Source organism: Corylus avellana, chromosome ca2 (genome assembly GCF_901000735.1).
Source record: "Corylus avellana chromosome ca2, CavTom2PMs-1.0".
Lineage (NCBI taxonomy): Eukaryota > Viridiplantae > Streptophyta > Magnoliopsida > Fagales > Betulaceae > Corylus > Corylus avellana.
The window spans coordinates 24324739-24340336 of NC_081542.1; the positions used below are offsets into that span (position 1 = coordinate 24324739).

Below are 15598 nucleotides of genomic sequence, written 5' to 3' on the forward strand. Positions count from 1 at the left end.
TCTCATAGTTATGCTACTCCGAGTTCGGTCTCGGAGAGTTCTTTGAGGTTTCTGAGTTTGGGTTACGTTAAGAGAATGCTCATTTTGGTTGCATCATGCTCGGAAGCACCTTTTCAGCCGTCTTCTCCGAGATTAATAAAATTATTTAACTTGTACATATGAACCTTATATGCTGCATAACTCCGAGATACTTTTATTCATTGAAATAAAGTAATGAAATGACAAACAAACTACATATCGTAGCATTTAGACATAGTACTTTTTAAGGTGCTCAGTATTCCAAGGCCTCGGAAGAACCTTACCTTTGGACTCTTCCAGGTGGTATGCTTCTGCTCTTTTGCACTCAATCACTCTATAAGGCCCTTCCCAATTAGGAGCCAGCTTTCCCTCAGCTGGGTCCTTAGTCGCCAAAGTAGCTTTACGTAGAACCATATCTCCAACTTTGAAGCTCCGAGGCTTGACCTTTTTATTGAAATATCGAGTCACACTTGCCTGATATGCTGCCATAGCCACCTGGGCTTGATCCCGCTTCTCTTGTAACAAGTCCAAGTGCAGCTGTAACCCTTCGTTATTAGTCTCGGATTGGAAGGTTTCTATGTGATAGCTGCCTGAGCCTACCTCGGCTGGAATGACTGCCTCAGTTCCGAATGCTAAGGCATATGGTGTCTCTTCGGTTGGAATTCTTTTGGTCGTTCGGTATGCCCATAATACTTCTGGAAGATCTTCTGCCCAGTTTCCTTTCCGATCATCCAGCTTCTTCTTTAAGATTTTGAAAATTGTTTTGTTGGTGGCCTCTACCTACCCATTTGCCTGGAGACGAGTAATAGTTCCTTATTCGCAACTGGGCACACCAGGCTCGGAATGAGTAGCAGTCAAACTGCTTGCCATTATCTGTGATAAAAGCATGGGGAATGCCATATTGGCATATGATGTTCTTCCATAAGAATCGTTCTATTGCTTTGGCTGTGATATTCACTAAGGCTTCAACCTTTGCCCACTTGGTGAAATAGTCTATAGCAACAACCGCGAACCGTACACCTCCCCTGCTTCGAGGCAATGGTCCTACTATATCTACCCCCCATTGGGAGAAGGGCCAAGGTGAAGAGATTGCACTCAGGTCTTCAGGTGGTTGATGAGTGACATTAGCGAATCGCTGGCACTTGTCACAATTCCTGACCATATTCGCCGAGTCCCGATTCATGTTGGGCCAATAGAAACCCGCTCGGACTGCTTTATGTGCCAATATTCTGGCTCCAGAATGGCTTCCACAAATCCCTTCATGGATTTCTTTGAGGATATAATCTCCTTCCTTTTTTGAAACGCACTTTAAAAGTGGCAACGTGAAACCCCTCTTGTAAAGGATTCCATTTACCATTGTAAATCTTTCTGCTCTTATCTTCAACCGGATAGCAAGCTTTTTATCTTAGGGAAGTACTCCTTTTTCCAGGTATTCCACAATTTCTAGTTGCCAATTAGGTATGTTCTCGGATGTCGAGACCAACACCGTCTCGGTAACTGATGACTGTGGAAGAATTTGGATAGGAGTCTCGGCTTCAATCTCTTTACTGGCTATTGAGGCTATTCGGGTCAACTGGTCCGCTCTCTCATTTTCTGGCCTCAGAATTTTCACAATGCTAAACTTATTGAATAAAGCTTGCAAATCCTGCACTTTGGATAAGTATAACTTCATCTTGTCTCCCTTGGCTTCAAATTCCCCTCGGATGTGCCCTACAATGACTTGAGAGTCACTTCGTATTTCTACAAATTTGGCTCCCATTTCAAGAGCTAAACCGAGTCCTGCCAAGACTGCCTCGTACTCGGCCTCGTTATTTGTGGTCTTGAACTTCAACTTTAATGAACTACATAATTCTTCCCCATCGGGAGTAATCATTACTACCCCGGCTCCACCATGCTTCTTTGTAGATGATCCATCTACGTAAATTACCCAGGTCTCATCACTTGGCCAGCTGGTGATGTCTGGCAAATTAGTAAATTGTGCTAGAAAATCAGCCAGTGCCTGGCCCTTGAGAGAATTCCGAGGGAGAAACTCAATATCGAATTCTCCCAGCTCAATAGCCCAGTTAGCTAATCTTCCCCACAGATCTAGCTTTCTTAGTTCTTTCTTTAAAGGGTATTCAGTCAACACCCTGATAGTGTGAGCTTGGAAGTAAGGTCAAAGCTTCCTGGATGCTATAACCAACGCGAAAGCCAATTTTTTCACCTGAGGATATCTTTCTTCTGCACCTCGCAGAGCTCTGCTAATAAAATATACAGGTTTTTGAACTCCTTCCTCTTCTCGGACTAATGCTGCACTCACAGCCGTGGGAGACACAGCTAAATACAAATACAATATTTCTCCAGGTATCGTTTGACTTAGCAAAGGCGAGGTTGCTAGATACCTCTTTAGCTGTCCAAAGGCTTCTTCACATTCGTTCGTCCATTCAAAGGCCTTTCGCAAGACTTTGAAAAACGGAAGACACTTATCGGTTGATCGCGAAATGAACCGATTTAGTGCCGCTATCCTTCCTATCAACTGCTGGAGCAGCTTCAAATTTTTCGGAGACTGCATATCTAAGACAGCTTGTATCTTTTCAGGGTTAGCTTCTATTCTTCGGCTCGACACCATGTAACCGAGGAATTTCCCTGATGCAACTCCAAACGCACACTTTGAGGGATTCAACTTCATCCCATATTTCTTCAAGGTTGCAAACGTCTCTCGCAAGTTGGTTACATGGTCCTGCGGCAGCACACTCTTGACTAGCATGTCATCGACGTATATTTCCATATTGTGTCCGACCTAGCCTCGGAACATCTTGTTTACCAACCTCTGGTATGTTGCCCCTGCATTCTTCAAATCAAAAGGCATGACTTTATAACAGTACAGGCCTCGGTCAATTATGAACGCAGTTTTCTCACGGTCTTCTGGATGCATGTATATCTGCTTGTAACCAGAGAAGGCGTCCATGAAGCTGAGTAAGCCATATCCAGCTGTTGAGTCCACCAATGCATCAATGCGAGGTAATGAAAAACTGTCTTTTGGGCAAGCTTTATTAAGGTCAGTGAAATCCACACACATCCTCCACTTCCCATTGGCCTTTTTGACCAATACTACATTGGCCAACCAATCGGGATAATATACTTCTTCGATGAAACGAGCCTTGAGAAGTTTCTCTACCTCTTCTGCTATGGCCACATTCCGTTTAGGAGCGAATTTTCTTCTTTTTTGCTTCACCGGTTTTACACTTGGATCCACATTTAGCTGGTGGAGGATGTCTTCAGGATCAATTCCTGGCATATCTTCATAAGTCCATGCAAAAACTTCTAAATTCTCTCTCAGGAAGATGATGAGGTCGTCTCTGATTCTGGGACTGAGCTGTGTCCCAATTTTCAAAGTCCTGTCTCCGCTTACTACCACATCCTCCAAAGGTTCAGTTGGCTCTCCCTTTGGGTCATCCCTGTTATTACCACCTACTGTACCAATTACAATAGGAGTCGGATCTGAGACCCTCTTGAGAGACGTGTTGTAACATCTTCTCGCCTGGGTCTGATCTCCCTTCACTTCTCCGACTCCTTCTTCCGTCGGAAACTTCATCATCAAATGGTATGTTGAAGTTACAGCCTTCAACTTATTCAAAGCAGGTCTACCGATAATGGCATTGTAGGCACCTGGTCGGTCAATAACCAGGAAATCTACCATCATAGTTTTCTGCTTAGGTGCTGTCCCTGCGGTTATAGGGAGTGAAATAAGACCAATCGGCTAGACCTGCTCTCCTGCAAATCCAACCAGGGGAGAGCTAAATGGTGTGATCCTATCACGATTGATACCCATTTGCTTAAAAACTGGCCAGTACAGCACATTGGCCGAGCTTCCATTGTCCACCAAAATTCTGTGGATCATATGATTGGCCACTGTTACTGTTACAACTAGTGGATAATCATGCGGCTGGATTACCCCCCTAGCATCTTCTTCAGAGAAAAAAAGGGTCATTGAATCCTTTCTTGCGACTTTGGACGGTCTCTGTACTATAAAGACTTCCTCGGCCTGTGTCTTCCTAGCGTGGGCTTTCCTGGCCGAATTAGACTGTCCTCCACCAGCTATTCCTCCAGCGATGGTGTGGATCTCGCCTACTACTCCTTGATCCTGAGGGGCTCTCGGATCTTCTCTAGGACCATCATCCCGATCACGTCTCGGCTCTCGTCCACCTTCAGCTCGGTTTGCATCTAACAGAAGGGGCTGCTGGTGTACCGCGTCTCGGCTCCTTTCTCCTGCAAGGAATCTTACCAGCCTTCCATTTCTAATGAAAGGTTCGATTTCCAGTCGTAAGGTTATACAGTCTTCCGTCAAATGCCCGTGATCATTATGGTACTCGCAGAACTTTGTCCGGTCCCGCTTCCTCGGATCACCTCGCAACTTATTCGGCCACCTGAAAGCTGGGTCTCTTCTGATCTCCATAAACACGTCGTTGACCCTGGTATTCAAAGGTGTGAACCTTCGATCTTCACGCCGCCGGGGTTCTGTCTTTGGGACTGATGGTACAGCCTTTTTTACTATTCTCTTCTGAAACATTCCTTCCTTTGGAGCAAATGCTATAAGTGGCTCCTTTTTGGCATCCTCTTCCTTCTTGGCGTCCTCCTTCTCCTTGTCTTCTGGCGTTAAACTCGGGAAGAGTTATTTCTGTCGAACTCTTTAATACATCGGCCATTAGAAGCCCATTTGGCCTGACTCCATGCCATAATGCAGATAATACTGTTTGATCCCCTGGGTTATCCACTAACAATTTTTCTTTATTGAACCTATGCATGAAATCTTTCAGGCTTTCTTCCTTCCCTTGACGCAATGACAGTAAGCAAGCCGAGTGCTTCCTCCTCTTCTTGGTAGCCAGGAATTGGCTTAAAAAGAGACTTCCAAGTTCTTTGAAACTGTCTATTGACTTGGCAGGCAATCTGGCAAACCAGTCCTGAGCAACTCCTTACAAAGTGAGAGGAAAGATTCTGCATGCTATTTCATCTGGAATCCTATGAAGGGAAAAGTGAACACAGACGCTTTCCATATGTTCAGAAGGGTCGCCACTACCATTAAACTCCTTAACGCGAGGCATCTTGAAGTTTTCAGGTAAAGGGAAATTTAACACTCGATCAATGAAAGGCAGGTCGGTGTTATCCATAAACCCCGCAACAGGGGTTTTTTCATCCTTTGCAGCCAACTTGCGAGTTAGCTCTTCATACTTCTTTTTGAGGTCTTCCATGTCAGCACTCATCTGGGTCTCATTTCGCCCCTGAAATTGCTCCCTTCGAGGCCTAGTATGCTGAGACCTCTCTGGGTTCTGCTGCTCACGATGTTCCTCATTCTGGACAGTAGTATGATGGCTAGCTTGGACTGAACTTGCTTCCTCATCGCAATGTGAACCTGCAGTTCGCTTCCCATCACGAATTTCCCTTCGTCTTTCCCTCTCACGCCGTTCTTCGCGCCTTCTTGCTCGCTCTTGGTCCCTCTGGCTATTACGGCCCTCAGCGGCTGTGAGCCTTACAGCCAGGTCTTCATTCTGCTTTTTTAGAGCCTTCATGGATTCAGACATTTGCTTCATGAATTCGGCTAGATCAGATGGTGGTGGTGCATTGGAGGCTGCAGCAGAGGAACGGGTAGTCACCATTTTGGATTAGTAAAGAACTGATGAGAATCAAAGTTTCCACAGACGGCGCCAAACTGTTCATACACAGTTTTTCCAAATGATGACGTGGCACGCCTGCCGAGCTTGAATTGACCAACACACGAATGAACTGTTTGACTGCACAACAAAGAAAAGAGAAGGATCAAAGTGACCGGGGGTGAGCCGGCGGGAACACTCTGATGCCTAAGTCAGGATGAGAAAGAAAGGGAATATTGTCAACAACTACGAAGTTTAGATAACAAGAGTTGTGATTACCTTTGCTTCGATAATATGACTTGTATTTATAGGCAATGAGAAAATTTGATTTCCCACATAATCAGGAATCTTATCCCTTGATATTAGCTGAAGAACCATTTGAATGACAGATAATGTTTGTTAGTCATTCTGCGATTTTAGTGGCTCGAGATCAGGGGACCGAGTGGGACTCGGTTGCTGGCGTATCTTTATTGATATATAGAGGATTTGAATCGTAGATTGGTCCGGTGCCTTAGTAAACAACAAGATTATTTATCTACCACCAGCAATAGTTTCTAGGACACCTGAGTTATCCCTTAAGCCGAGATTTACATGTCCTGAGTTAATCTCGGACTTCATGGTCTCGGCTTTGAGAGTCTCGGCATTAATAGCCTCGGATGCGAGGGACTCAGCTTAATTACTGGGCCTCGGACATAGGTCTCGGATTCATGAGTCTCGTATTTAGGTCTTGGGCTTTCTCAAACTGGGCCTGAAGGTTATTGAATATTGAATGGGTTGATCCATGACCCAACAATACCATTTAATTTGTCTAAGAATAAGCCTCCAAGTCACATCCAAATTAATATATATATATATATATATATATATATATATATATATATAAACGGGCAGTTAGATTTAAATTAATAAAAAATTAACATTTCTAATTTGTATCATTGTGCCTAGCTATGATACAAATAAGAAATGGGTTAAGGCTTTCAATCTTAACTGAACGTACTCTTACACTAGCTAAGAAAGAAAAGGCTATAAGTGATCAGTTTTAGTCTTTTACCACATACATGTGGAAATTTCGACAAATGGTTTTGATATTATAATAACAATAATGTAAATTTGTATTTATGAAGATGTGTTTCAATTCCAATAGTAAGCTCGATCTGGTATGTTGTGGGAAAGTGATTTTGTGGTGTCAAAAAAAAAAATAAAAAAAAGGAAAATTTTTTATGGATAGTAAATGTTATTTTTCAGTGTTATATGGAAAATCAAATATATATATATATATATATATATATATATATATATATATATATATATATAATTTCTTTGAGATAAATAAATTTATCTCAAATAATTTGATAACAATTAATGCTATGTATCCACATGTTCCTTAGTAAATGAATTTGATAACAATATTCATTGATCACAAAGTGTCCAGTAAAAAATCAATATTGTTATATTATATATTATTATTACATAAGTACATCAAATGATATATATATATATATATATATATATATATATATATAGTTCTTAATTTGTATCATAGGTTAAAATGAATATATTTAACCATTTTATAATCTCATAGCTTCCTTATGATCATCTCATAGCTTTGAAGAATAATAAATAGTATTGATAATCTGGTTTGTTCTAATTGATTGTGGTTTTTTGGGATGCCATTCATCTTAGGGCTTCTTCCCCAGTGATTTGTTCAAATTCCAGGCCTTTTCTCTCTGAGTTAGCTAATAATTTCACTGACTATGATGTCATTCTACTCTTCAAGCACCCCAATTAATTTGTTTGTTTGCAATTGCAAGCCACATATTGGCTCAGTCCTCTTTTGACATCATAATTAATTTTTGCACCAAGATAGTTCCAATTTCAATTTTTACATCTTTATGCCCAGAAATGCTTCTCAATAGTGTGTGCCTTTTTGGGTTTCACAAATTCTAAATCCCCATTCTGAAAGTGGTTGACCATGCAAAATTTACCTTTCCCTCTGTTGTAATGTGAGTTTATCTGTGGCTTGTTTCTCTGCTATGATTTTGCAGATTTGTAACTTGTAGTTTTTTGACACTGCAGGTTTGTGGTTTTGGGTTGGGATTGGTTTGTGGGTTCTGCATTTTTTCTGCACTAGTTGTGTTGCAGATGATTTTCTGCAAGTGTTCTAGTTTTAAAACTAGAGAATTGTAATGTTGTTCTTAATTTGTTTAGTAAAACAAAAATGGTAATATCTGAAATCTAGTGGTTCTCATGACTCCACCATATAGAATTAGGTTTGCAAAAATAGAATTATTTTAACAAAAAAAAAAAAACATGTAATTGATGTGCATAATTCTAGAAGAAATTGTTTGATTCTTTTTTTTTTAATAAGAACTAATCCAATGATTGGTTTATACTAACATGTTATCATTATGATAATTATGAGATAATAATGAGTTGATTGCATTTAGATGGCACATTTGTAACAAATTCCTTCATTTTAGTTCATAATATTCTATTTTTATATTATGCATGTCCTGATTTATCTCTTCAACTATATATTATTTACAATTGATAGTCAAAAGAACATGACAACCATTGAAATTCAAATCATTCCTTAAATAGGGATAGCTAGTTTTCATTTAAAGGGCCCATGGGAATGAGAAAATCAAAGAGAAAAATCGAGATGGAAATAGGGCGTCAAAAATTGCTTTTGGTGGCCCTTGTGCTACTTGTCGTTGCTACTTTTCCTGCAGACGCCAAAAAGCTTGTTGCAACAACAGATGGGCATGGGAAAGAAAAAGAAGTTTCCTTCGAGCCGAAGCCTGATCTAAGCGTTAAACGACATGATGTGAAATATGGGATGCTAAGAGAGGCTTCCAATCCTCCACCTGCTCCTGAACACAACAATGGGTAGTTTAGGAATCCATGATCTCCCCTCTAGTCTCTCTTGAGAACCCACTAGGGAATTATAGAATAATCTTCCATTCAACATATGAGAGGAACAATAATGAAGAAATTTCTTCACGTTGTAAGAAATAATCCATGATTGAAACAAGAACGTTGTGAGATAAATGAAGAAAGATGTTTTTGTTTATTATTATTGTTATAATTGTGTGTTAAAATATTGATTAAATGTTATTAATTAGATTATATTTTTGAGATAAGTGATGATTTAACATGCATAGTATCAAAGTCAGAAGTCCTAAGTTTGAACCCTGACTTCATCAGTTTAGATCTTATTTTAATTAAATATTTTGCATGTTAAGCCACTCTTAAGCAATTAGGGTAAAGGGATCTAACTTATTTAATTAAATGTGTCACGCCTCTATTCAAACCTAATACGCGATCTAGTTCAGGCAACGTCAAATTCTGACTAATAAACAGTGAAGATTGCCTCTCTCTTTTCTCTTTACTAACTATTCATAAGCTTTGTTATTTTTGATAAGATCATAGAAGCAACCGACTACTCCAAAACGCTCTCTTTCTTAAGAAAAACATAAACAATCAACTCCCTCCCCCCTTACTCCCCTCTTCCTCTTTCTCCCTCTAGTTCTTGCCTCTGAGGAGGGTCTTTCATCTCCTCAAAGACCCTATCCAATGCCTTTGATGTTTTATCCTTGTTTAACAACTCCGTCGTCACATCCTCTAGCTTTGATCGCCTAACCACCACCTCCTCCACCAACTTCGTCTTCGCCCATCCTTCCATTGAAATTTTTGGTTTTAATTTTTCAAAAATCAAATATGTCTATTTCAGGAAACCTCATCCGTGCATGTGCCTCACCACCAAGCTCCTCAGCCTCTCTACTTTCATTCGGTCACCATGCGTCTGCGAGTAGATCTTACTCATAGGCACATGTGTCACACGCACCGGCGCATGAGGAAGGATTTCATCCACTCCGCCACCTCCCACCGGTCTCCTAAAGCCATATGTTGCATCCCGGCATCCGCTGTGGGCGCGTGGCTCACCCACTCCGCTTGCCAATCTCGTCCTTGTTGCCTTCCTCTACCCCGTCGTCCACCGATGCTGCTGTTTTTGTGTATATTTTTAGTTTTCTTGTTGTTTTGTTATTTTTTTTAGTGCTCAAATTAAGTATGTTTCAATGTTGGCTTCACTATTGTTTACGTTATTGTGGTTAAGAGAGGTCTTTTAGTTGTTGTTGTGGTTCTTAGATTCTCTAAGAGTAAAATTATCCACGATGCCATCATGTGTCTCTCGTCTTCTGTTGTCTCTGGTGAAGTCCCTACTTTGCGGCTACCATCACAAGACAGCATTTATGTTTTTTACAAATTCGTTTGTTATTTGTTGTAATCTTTGTACGGTCAAGTTGTTCTTTGTTTAGTAAAACAAAAATGTAAAGTTGTGTATCTAAAATTGTAAAGTTGTTCTTTGTTTAGTAAAACAAAAATGGTAATATCTGAAATCTAGTGGTTCTCATGACTCCACCATATATAATTAGGTTTGTAAAACTAGAATTATTTTAACCAAAAAAAAAAAACATGTAATTGATGTGCATAATTCTAGAAGAAATTGGATTCTATTTTGGGGTTGGAATTTGAGATTTGACACTCATTGAGGGTCGAACATTTAAGGAAAAATTGGCCTGGGTCATAAAATGAGCCCATCCTTTTTTTTCCCGTTGAGCCCATATGAAAATTTTCTTATTCCAAGATATCATTGATTGATTAATTGCATTTTCCAAATGCTTACAAAGAAAGAACAATGCCACCTATCACAACTTTTTTTTTTTTTTTTTGCTAACATGATAATATTAATAACCCTTTTGACTTCTTTTTAGTAATATTATTATATATTACACTTTTATTTTTATTTTTATTTTTATCTTATTTTACTAATCCTTTATTTTACATCAATAAAATAGGATAAAAATTATAATATATAGTTTTTTTTTAAAAAAAAACAAGAATTCATTAATTTAAAAATTGATTGACCTGGGCTACTGGCAGCCGGCAGGTGTGATTTTGTGGGCTACCGCTACACCATTTAACGCTACAAGACACCACATTTATTCTTTGGGTGAGAATCATTAAAAATGATTATTATACTTTTAGAACCCGTTTAATTTGCGAAATAAGTATTCTAGTAGAAAAAAAGAATAGGTATTCTAATAGAATGACAGTCATTCAATTTCAGATATCTATTTTGCAAATCAAACGCCTTTAATAGTTTGGCCTAAAGCACCACATATTCCACCTCACATTTCTTTACTTTCGTGGACAATGCCCCCCTACCAACACATTTGGATCTCTCGGTCCAAATGGGAGGCTGGATCAGGTCTTTGTTATTATAGGGGCAAAATTGTCTAAAAAAATATTTTGGACAATTTTGCCCTTGTGTGAAGAGGACCGGCTCGCTTCAGATCCCAATCCCCCCCTAGGCTATCTCCCGCCCATGTGTCTCTCACAAGATTTGATTTTTCTCTCCCATGGGAAACATTTGAAATAAAATAAAATAAAAAAAAAAAAAAAAAAATCGGTCTATTAAATGGGTATCATATATTTTAAGGACAGGCGTTAATTTAATAGATTTGACACAATTAAGACAGAAATGCATGCTAGTAATTCTAGAATGGTTGAGAATCTTTGTAAAATACTTACACTAAACACCAATACAATAGTCCATTATTTCTAATTAATGAACCATGAGGAAGCCTTATTTCATTTCATGCCTTCAAAAAAAAAAAAAAAGATGGGCTTCAATTATACAAGTGCCCCATCCCTCATGCTGATAAAAGAGTAACTACCAACCAATACTTGGTTTTAATTTGGGTGGTTTGAATCAAAAGAAAATGAAAACAAAAAGAAACAACAAAACTAGAAAATCAAGGAGGGAGATGTTCAAATCACAAGATTTGAGACAAGTTTTTATCAGCAATTGTGAGCCAAATAGGAAGAAGTTAATCCCACACTTTCAAAGTTTCAGATCTACTTATAAAAAAATTAAAAAAAAAAAAAAAAAAAGCAAAAAACAAAAAAAAAATTGAAAGGGTGAATACACAAAACAACCTTAAACTCCAACAAGTACAAGAAGAAAGAAAGTTGAACGAGCTTGTGGGAGGGTTAGAGCTCTGTTGAATGCCACCTAAAAGGCAAATATAGCCATATAGATAGGTGTAGATTTTTCATTTGCCTCTGCAACTAAATTCATCACGATCATGTCAATTAATTTGATTAATTTGATTAATAAACGCCTATTTTTTAAGTTTTCTAAGTTGTCTTCCATATTTTTTCCTTTTGGAAATTCTTTATTCATTAAATCTTAGAGGGTAGTTCTTTTAGGAGGGCCTCTTGCATATACATCAGGTGTATTTGAAGATGCTCTTCTTTTTTAATAAACTCAACTTTCTTGTCAAAAAAAAAAAAAAAAAAAATAGAAGAAGAAAGTGTTGTACGTCATGCCATCCTTACGGTTGAAAATTTTGATGAATATAGATTCCTTCATTATGAATTGCATGTGCATAAGATCTGACAAACTGATGGACTATTTCCCGTTTCAAATATTCGGTAACAAGTGAGATGTGGCAGTTGACTTTTATATTGTTTGCTGTGCATCAGGTGATGCCAAGGTCTCTAACAAAACTAATGGGTTGAGATATTTGGAGAATAGAGACAAGATTCTTATAACATTATCTCTGTGTTTGATTGGAACTATGTGGATGGAGAGGAATAGGCAAGCTTTTGACAGAAATGACACTCCTATACTTGCACGAGATCAATTCTGTGTCTTCTCTGTTTACGCACCTTGAGGGGTAGAGTTCTTTTGCACATCGTGTGCACCTACTCTTCTAAAGATACAACTCTATTAGGATGACTTGGCTCTAGTGGGTACATTTTGATTACTCTTTCAACTTTACTGCTATTGCTTCAGTTACTATTAATTATTGATTCTTGCTGCTCCTAGATTAGTTCTTAGCTGACTGCAAATGAGATATTTTTTGCAACTACTGCAGGATGACATTCAAAAAATATGCTTAGTTTATGACTCCTTGTCTGAGTTTCCCTTATGCCATGGATACTGGAGGAAGTACACTGAGCATAAGACACGCTTATGCACTGTTGACAAGGTTGTTGAAATCTTTGAACGAGCTGTACAATCATCACCGTACTCCGTTGGTGTGTGGGTTGATTTCTGTAGCTTCAGTATATCAGTTTTTGAGGATCCATCTGATATTCATAGGTAATCTCAATAATCAGGAGACTTGAGTTAGCTTCCATAAGAACTGCTAGCTGTATATACTGTGCGACATGCATTATTGATGTTCTTGGAGTTCTCAGTTATATGAATATAATCTAGGAAGCTTAACCATGCTACTTCACTCTTCAACCAAGAAATTGGAAAGGATTCTAATTAATATGTTTCTTCCTAATCATTATTAAAGGGTTTTTATTTTTTTATTATTTTTTATTATTATTATTATTCAACCAAAGTTCACAATCATGTTCGGTATCATTTGTGGGCTTTAAGAATGAAGCCTCTCCAGATTTTCAAGCTTTCCTCTACAAAGTTCGGTCAAATAAAAACATTTTCAAGAGATTAGGCAGCATGTTGCAAATGCCACCCCTTTCAATGTATTGACAACCCTTATTTAATGTTTTGATGCTATATTTGTACTTATTGTAGGCCTGGCAGGATAGAAACTTAAATCATGTTAGGGTTTTCTTTCGGTGAGTTTAGGGTAATGACCGTTGCCAGTTTCACTTGATGCTATCACTAAAAAGTAGTAATAAGACAGCATTATATATAACCTAATGTCTATGTAATCTTTTCTCCTGTTGTACAATGGTTTAAACAATATCTACTAATCAAAGCACAATATATAAGTGTGCTTCTTTGTTTATTGTGTGTTATTATTTTTACTTTTAAGTAATTGCATGTTTTGCAATTGAAATGTTATTCTCCTCATCATGCTGTACTTGTCAATACATTGGATCTTCTTGATTAATGAGACGTATATAGCCATTCGAAGACAATGATGGTTTCCTCATTTTTTCTACTAGATTGTTTCAAAGGGGCATGTCCTTCGTTGGGAAAGATTACACATACCATACTTTGTGGGACAAATACATTCAATTTGAGTTTTCTCAGCAGCAATGGAGTTCACTAGCACACATTTACATGCAAGCTCTGCGATTCCCAAGCAGGAAGTTGCATCACTATTATGATTGGTATATTTCTTGCTTTTCGTAATTTCTTTTTCCTAATTACTTAAGGTACCTCAAAGTGTATGAGCTATGAAAAGAGAAAAGGTTGTTAACAAAACTTTTTAAAAGAATGTTCCTGATTACAAGTATGATTCTTATTTTTCATACTCTTATCACGTGTTTATGAACGACTGAACAAACCAAATAAAATGATCCTTTTCATTTGCTGCAAGTATGCTAAGGAATTTCCATGCACTAACATTATGTAGTCAGTCTTATTTTAATAACTCTGCCATGATCAACCAAAGAGCTCAAAAGAAGCAGTAGTCCACCTCTTCTTCCAGTTGACTTTAAGGCATCATCCTATTCAAATAAATTGAACACCCAAAGCAGGTTGTTGCAAATAAATCATATTACGATTAATCGTGATAGATGTCCCAGCTGTGAAATGGGCTGGTAAAAACATTCCCAGTATGTCATGATGGACTGATTGATACTGCTAGCATGTTGTACAAACTAAAGGATACATAGTGGATCCCTTATTACGTGTATCTTTCAATAGCAATATCTGCTTATCTAAAGAAACGAAAAACGTCCAAATAATTAATTGCAATGATTAATTATGAGAAACCTTTGGATTGATAACTATTTCTCATTTTGAACCATCATGTAATTGGGTTGGATAAATAGAGAACAAAGAAACTATTAGCATAGAAAGTGAAGATGGCTTTAGCTTATTATGTTAGTCAAGAAAATGAGTAATGTACTGGATATGTAATGGGTTTATGTCTATATCTTTATTATTCAATGAGTAGGTCAATGAATTTCCTAGCCTTCACTTATCTGAAAAAAAGTAAAAAAAAAAGTAAAAAAAAAAAGTTACCCAAAAAAGAGATCGCACACCTATTTGTCTATTCTATTTTTTTTTTCTCCCCCGCTCCCCACCCCCCTCTCGTTTGACCATTCCAAAGTGTGGGTTAAGTAACGTCTGGTGAGTAATGTGATACATCACGTCCCCCTCCCCCCATGCCTATGTGGTGTAGTTTCCCAACCAATCTCCATTCACCAAAGAGGGTGATGAATAGAATTACCCGATGTGTGACCCTTTCCAATTTTTAACTTATATAATATTGACTTTATTGATTGTTGTCAAGTTGTATCTGAGATACTTAAACCATGCCAATTGTACCAATTGTAACTGAAGTGATATATTGGGCTTGTTTGGACGATTCTTGTTAGCAATTCACCAGGGAGTTATACAGAATTTTATAGATTGATTGGTTCTTTGGTGACCACTTGTATTTTGTGGTACTATGTATTTGTGTAAGGACTTTGTGTTTCATGGTTGTCAAGATCTTCCATAATGTATTCTTTGCAGTTGAATTTATCTCTCATTGGTTACTCTTTTATTGTGATTCCAGCCCAACGTTTTACAAGCATTTTTCTTATGTTTGTTTGTCCATTTAAATTGTGTACTTACCAGATATTAGTTCCATTTATCTTCAGTTTTAAGAAGTTGGTTGCCTTTTTGGAAAAGGAGATGGAATGCCAGAGCATTTCTGCTGTTGAAAAATTAGAAGCAGAGCCTGTGCTTGATAACAAAGTGTCAATATGTTTTAAGAATGACGAGATTTCTTCAATCGTAAAAGACCTATTGGATTCATCTGCTGGCATTGCAAGATCTAAAGCACTGCAGAAATATCTGTTAGTGGGAGAATGGTTATACAAGGAAGCATGCCAGTTGGCTGAAAAAATTTCCTGCTTTGAAGCTAATATTCGGAGGTCGGAGGTCTTATTTCCATGTCAAGCCTCTA

General features: G+C 38.1%; 2 protein-coding genes across 2 annotated transcripts; both read right to left on the minus strand.

The window, feature by feature from the left end:
- Positions 1-1423: 1423 nt before the first annotated feature.
- LOC132169391 (uncharacterized) lies at positions 1424-2785 on the minus strand. Its single transcript, XM_059580428.1, has 2 exons — positions 2222-2785; positions 1424-2122 (listed from the first exon to the last, which is right to left on the minus strand). Exons 1-2 carry the CDS (start codon positions 2783-2785, stop codon positions 1424-1426), a joined length of 1263 nt encoding a protein of 420 aa, XP_059436411.1.
- A 972-nt stretch (positions 2786-3757) lies between these two features.
- LOC132169392 (uncharacterized) lies at positions 3758-5651 on the minus strand. Its single transcript, XM_059580429.1, has 3 exons — positions 5043-5651; positions 4777-4958; positions 3758-4658 (listed from the first exon to the last, which is right to left on the minus strand). The coding sequence occupies exons 1-3, from the start codon at positions 5649-5651 to the stop codon at positions 3758-3760; spliced, it is 1692 nt and encodes a 563-aa protein (XP_059436412.1).
- Between the last annotated feature and the right edge of the window lie 9947 nt (positions 5652-15598).

What these genes read in the sequence shown, in the direction of transcription:
- LOC132169391 (XM_059580428.1), bottom strand. Translation starts at nt 2,785, where the DNA reads ATGGAAATATACGTCGATGACATGCTAGTCAAGAGTGTGCTGCCGCAG. An exon ending in CAGAAGAAAGATATCCTCAG is followed by an intron (nt 2,123 to 2,221) that starts GTGAAAAAATTG and finishes TACCCTTTAAAG; the next exon opens with AAAGAACTAAGAAAGCTAGA.
- LOC132169392 (XM_059580429.1), bottom strand. Translation starts at nt 5,651, where the DNA reads ATGGTGACTACCCGTTCCTCTGCTGCAGCCTCCAATGCACCACCACCA. An exon ending in CTTCTGAACATATGGAAAGC is followed by an intron (nt 4,959 to 5,042) that starts GTCTGTGTTCAC and finishes GGAGTTGCTCAG; the next exon opens with GACTGGTTTGCCAGATTGCC. An exon ending in AGGTTCAATAAAGAAAAATT is followed by an intron (nt 4,659 to 4,776) that starts GTTAGTGGATAA and finishes ACTCTTCCCGAG; the next exon opens with TTTAACGCCAGAAGACAAGG.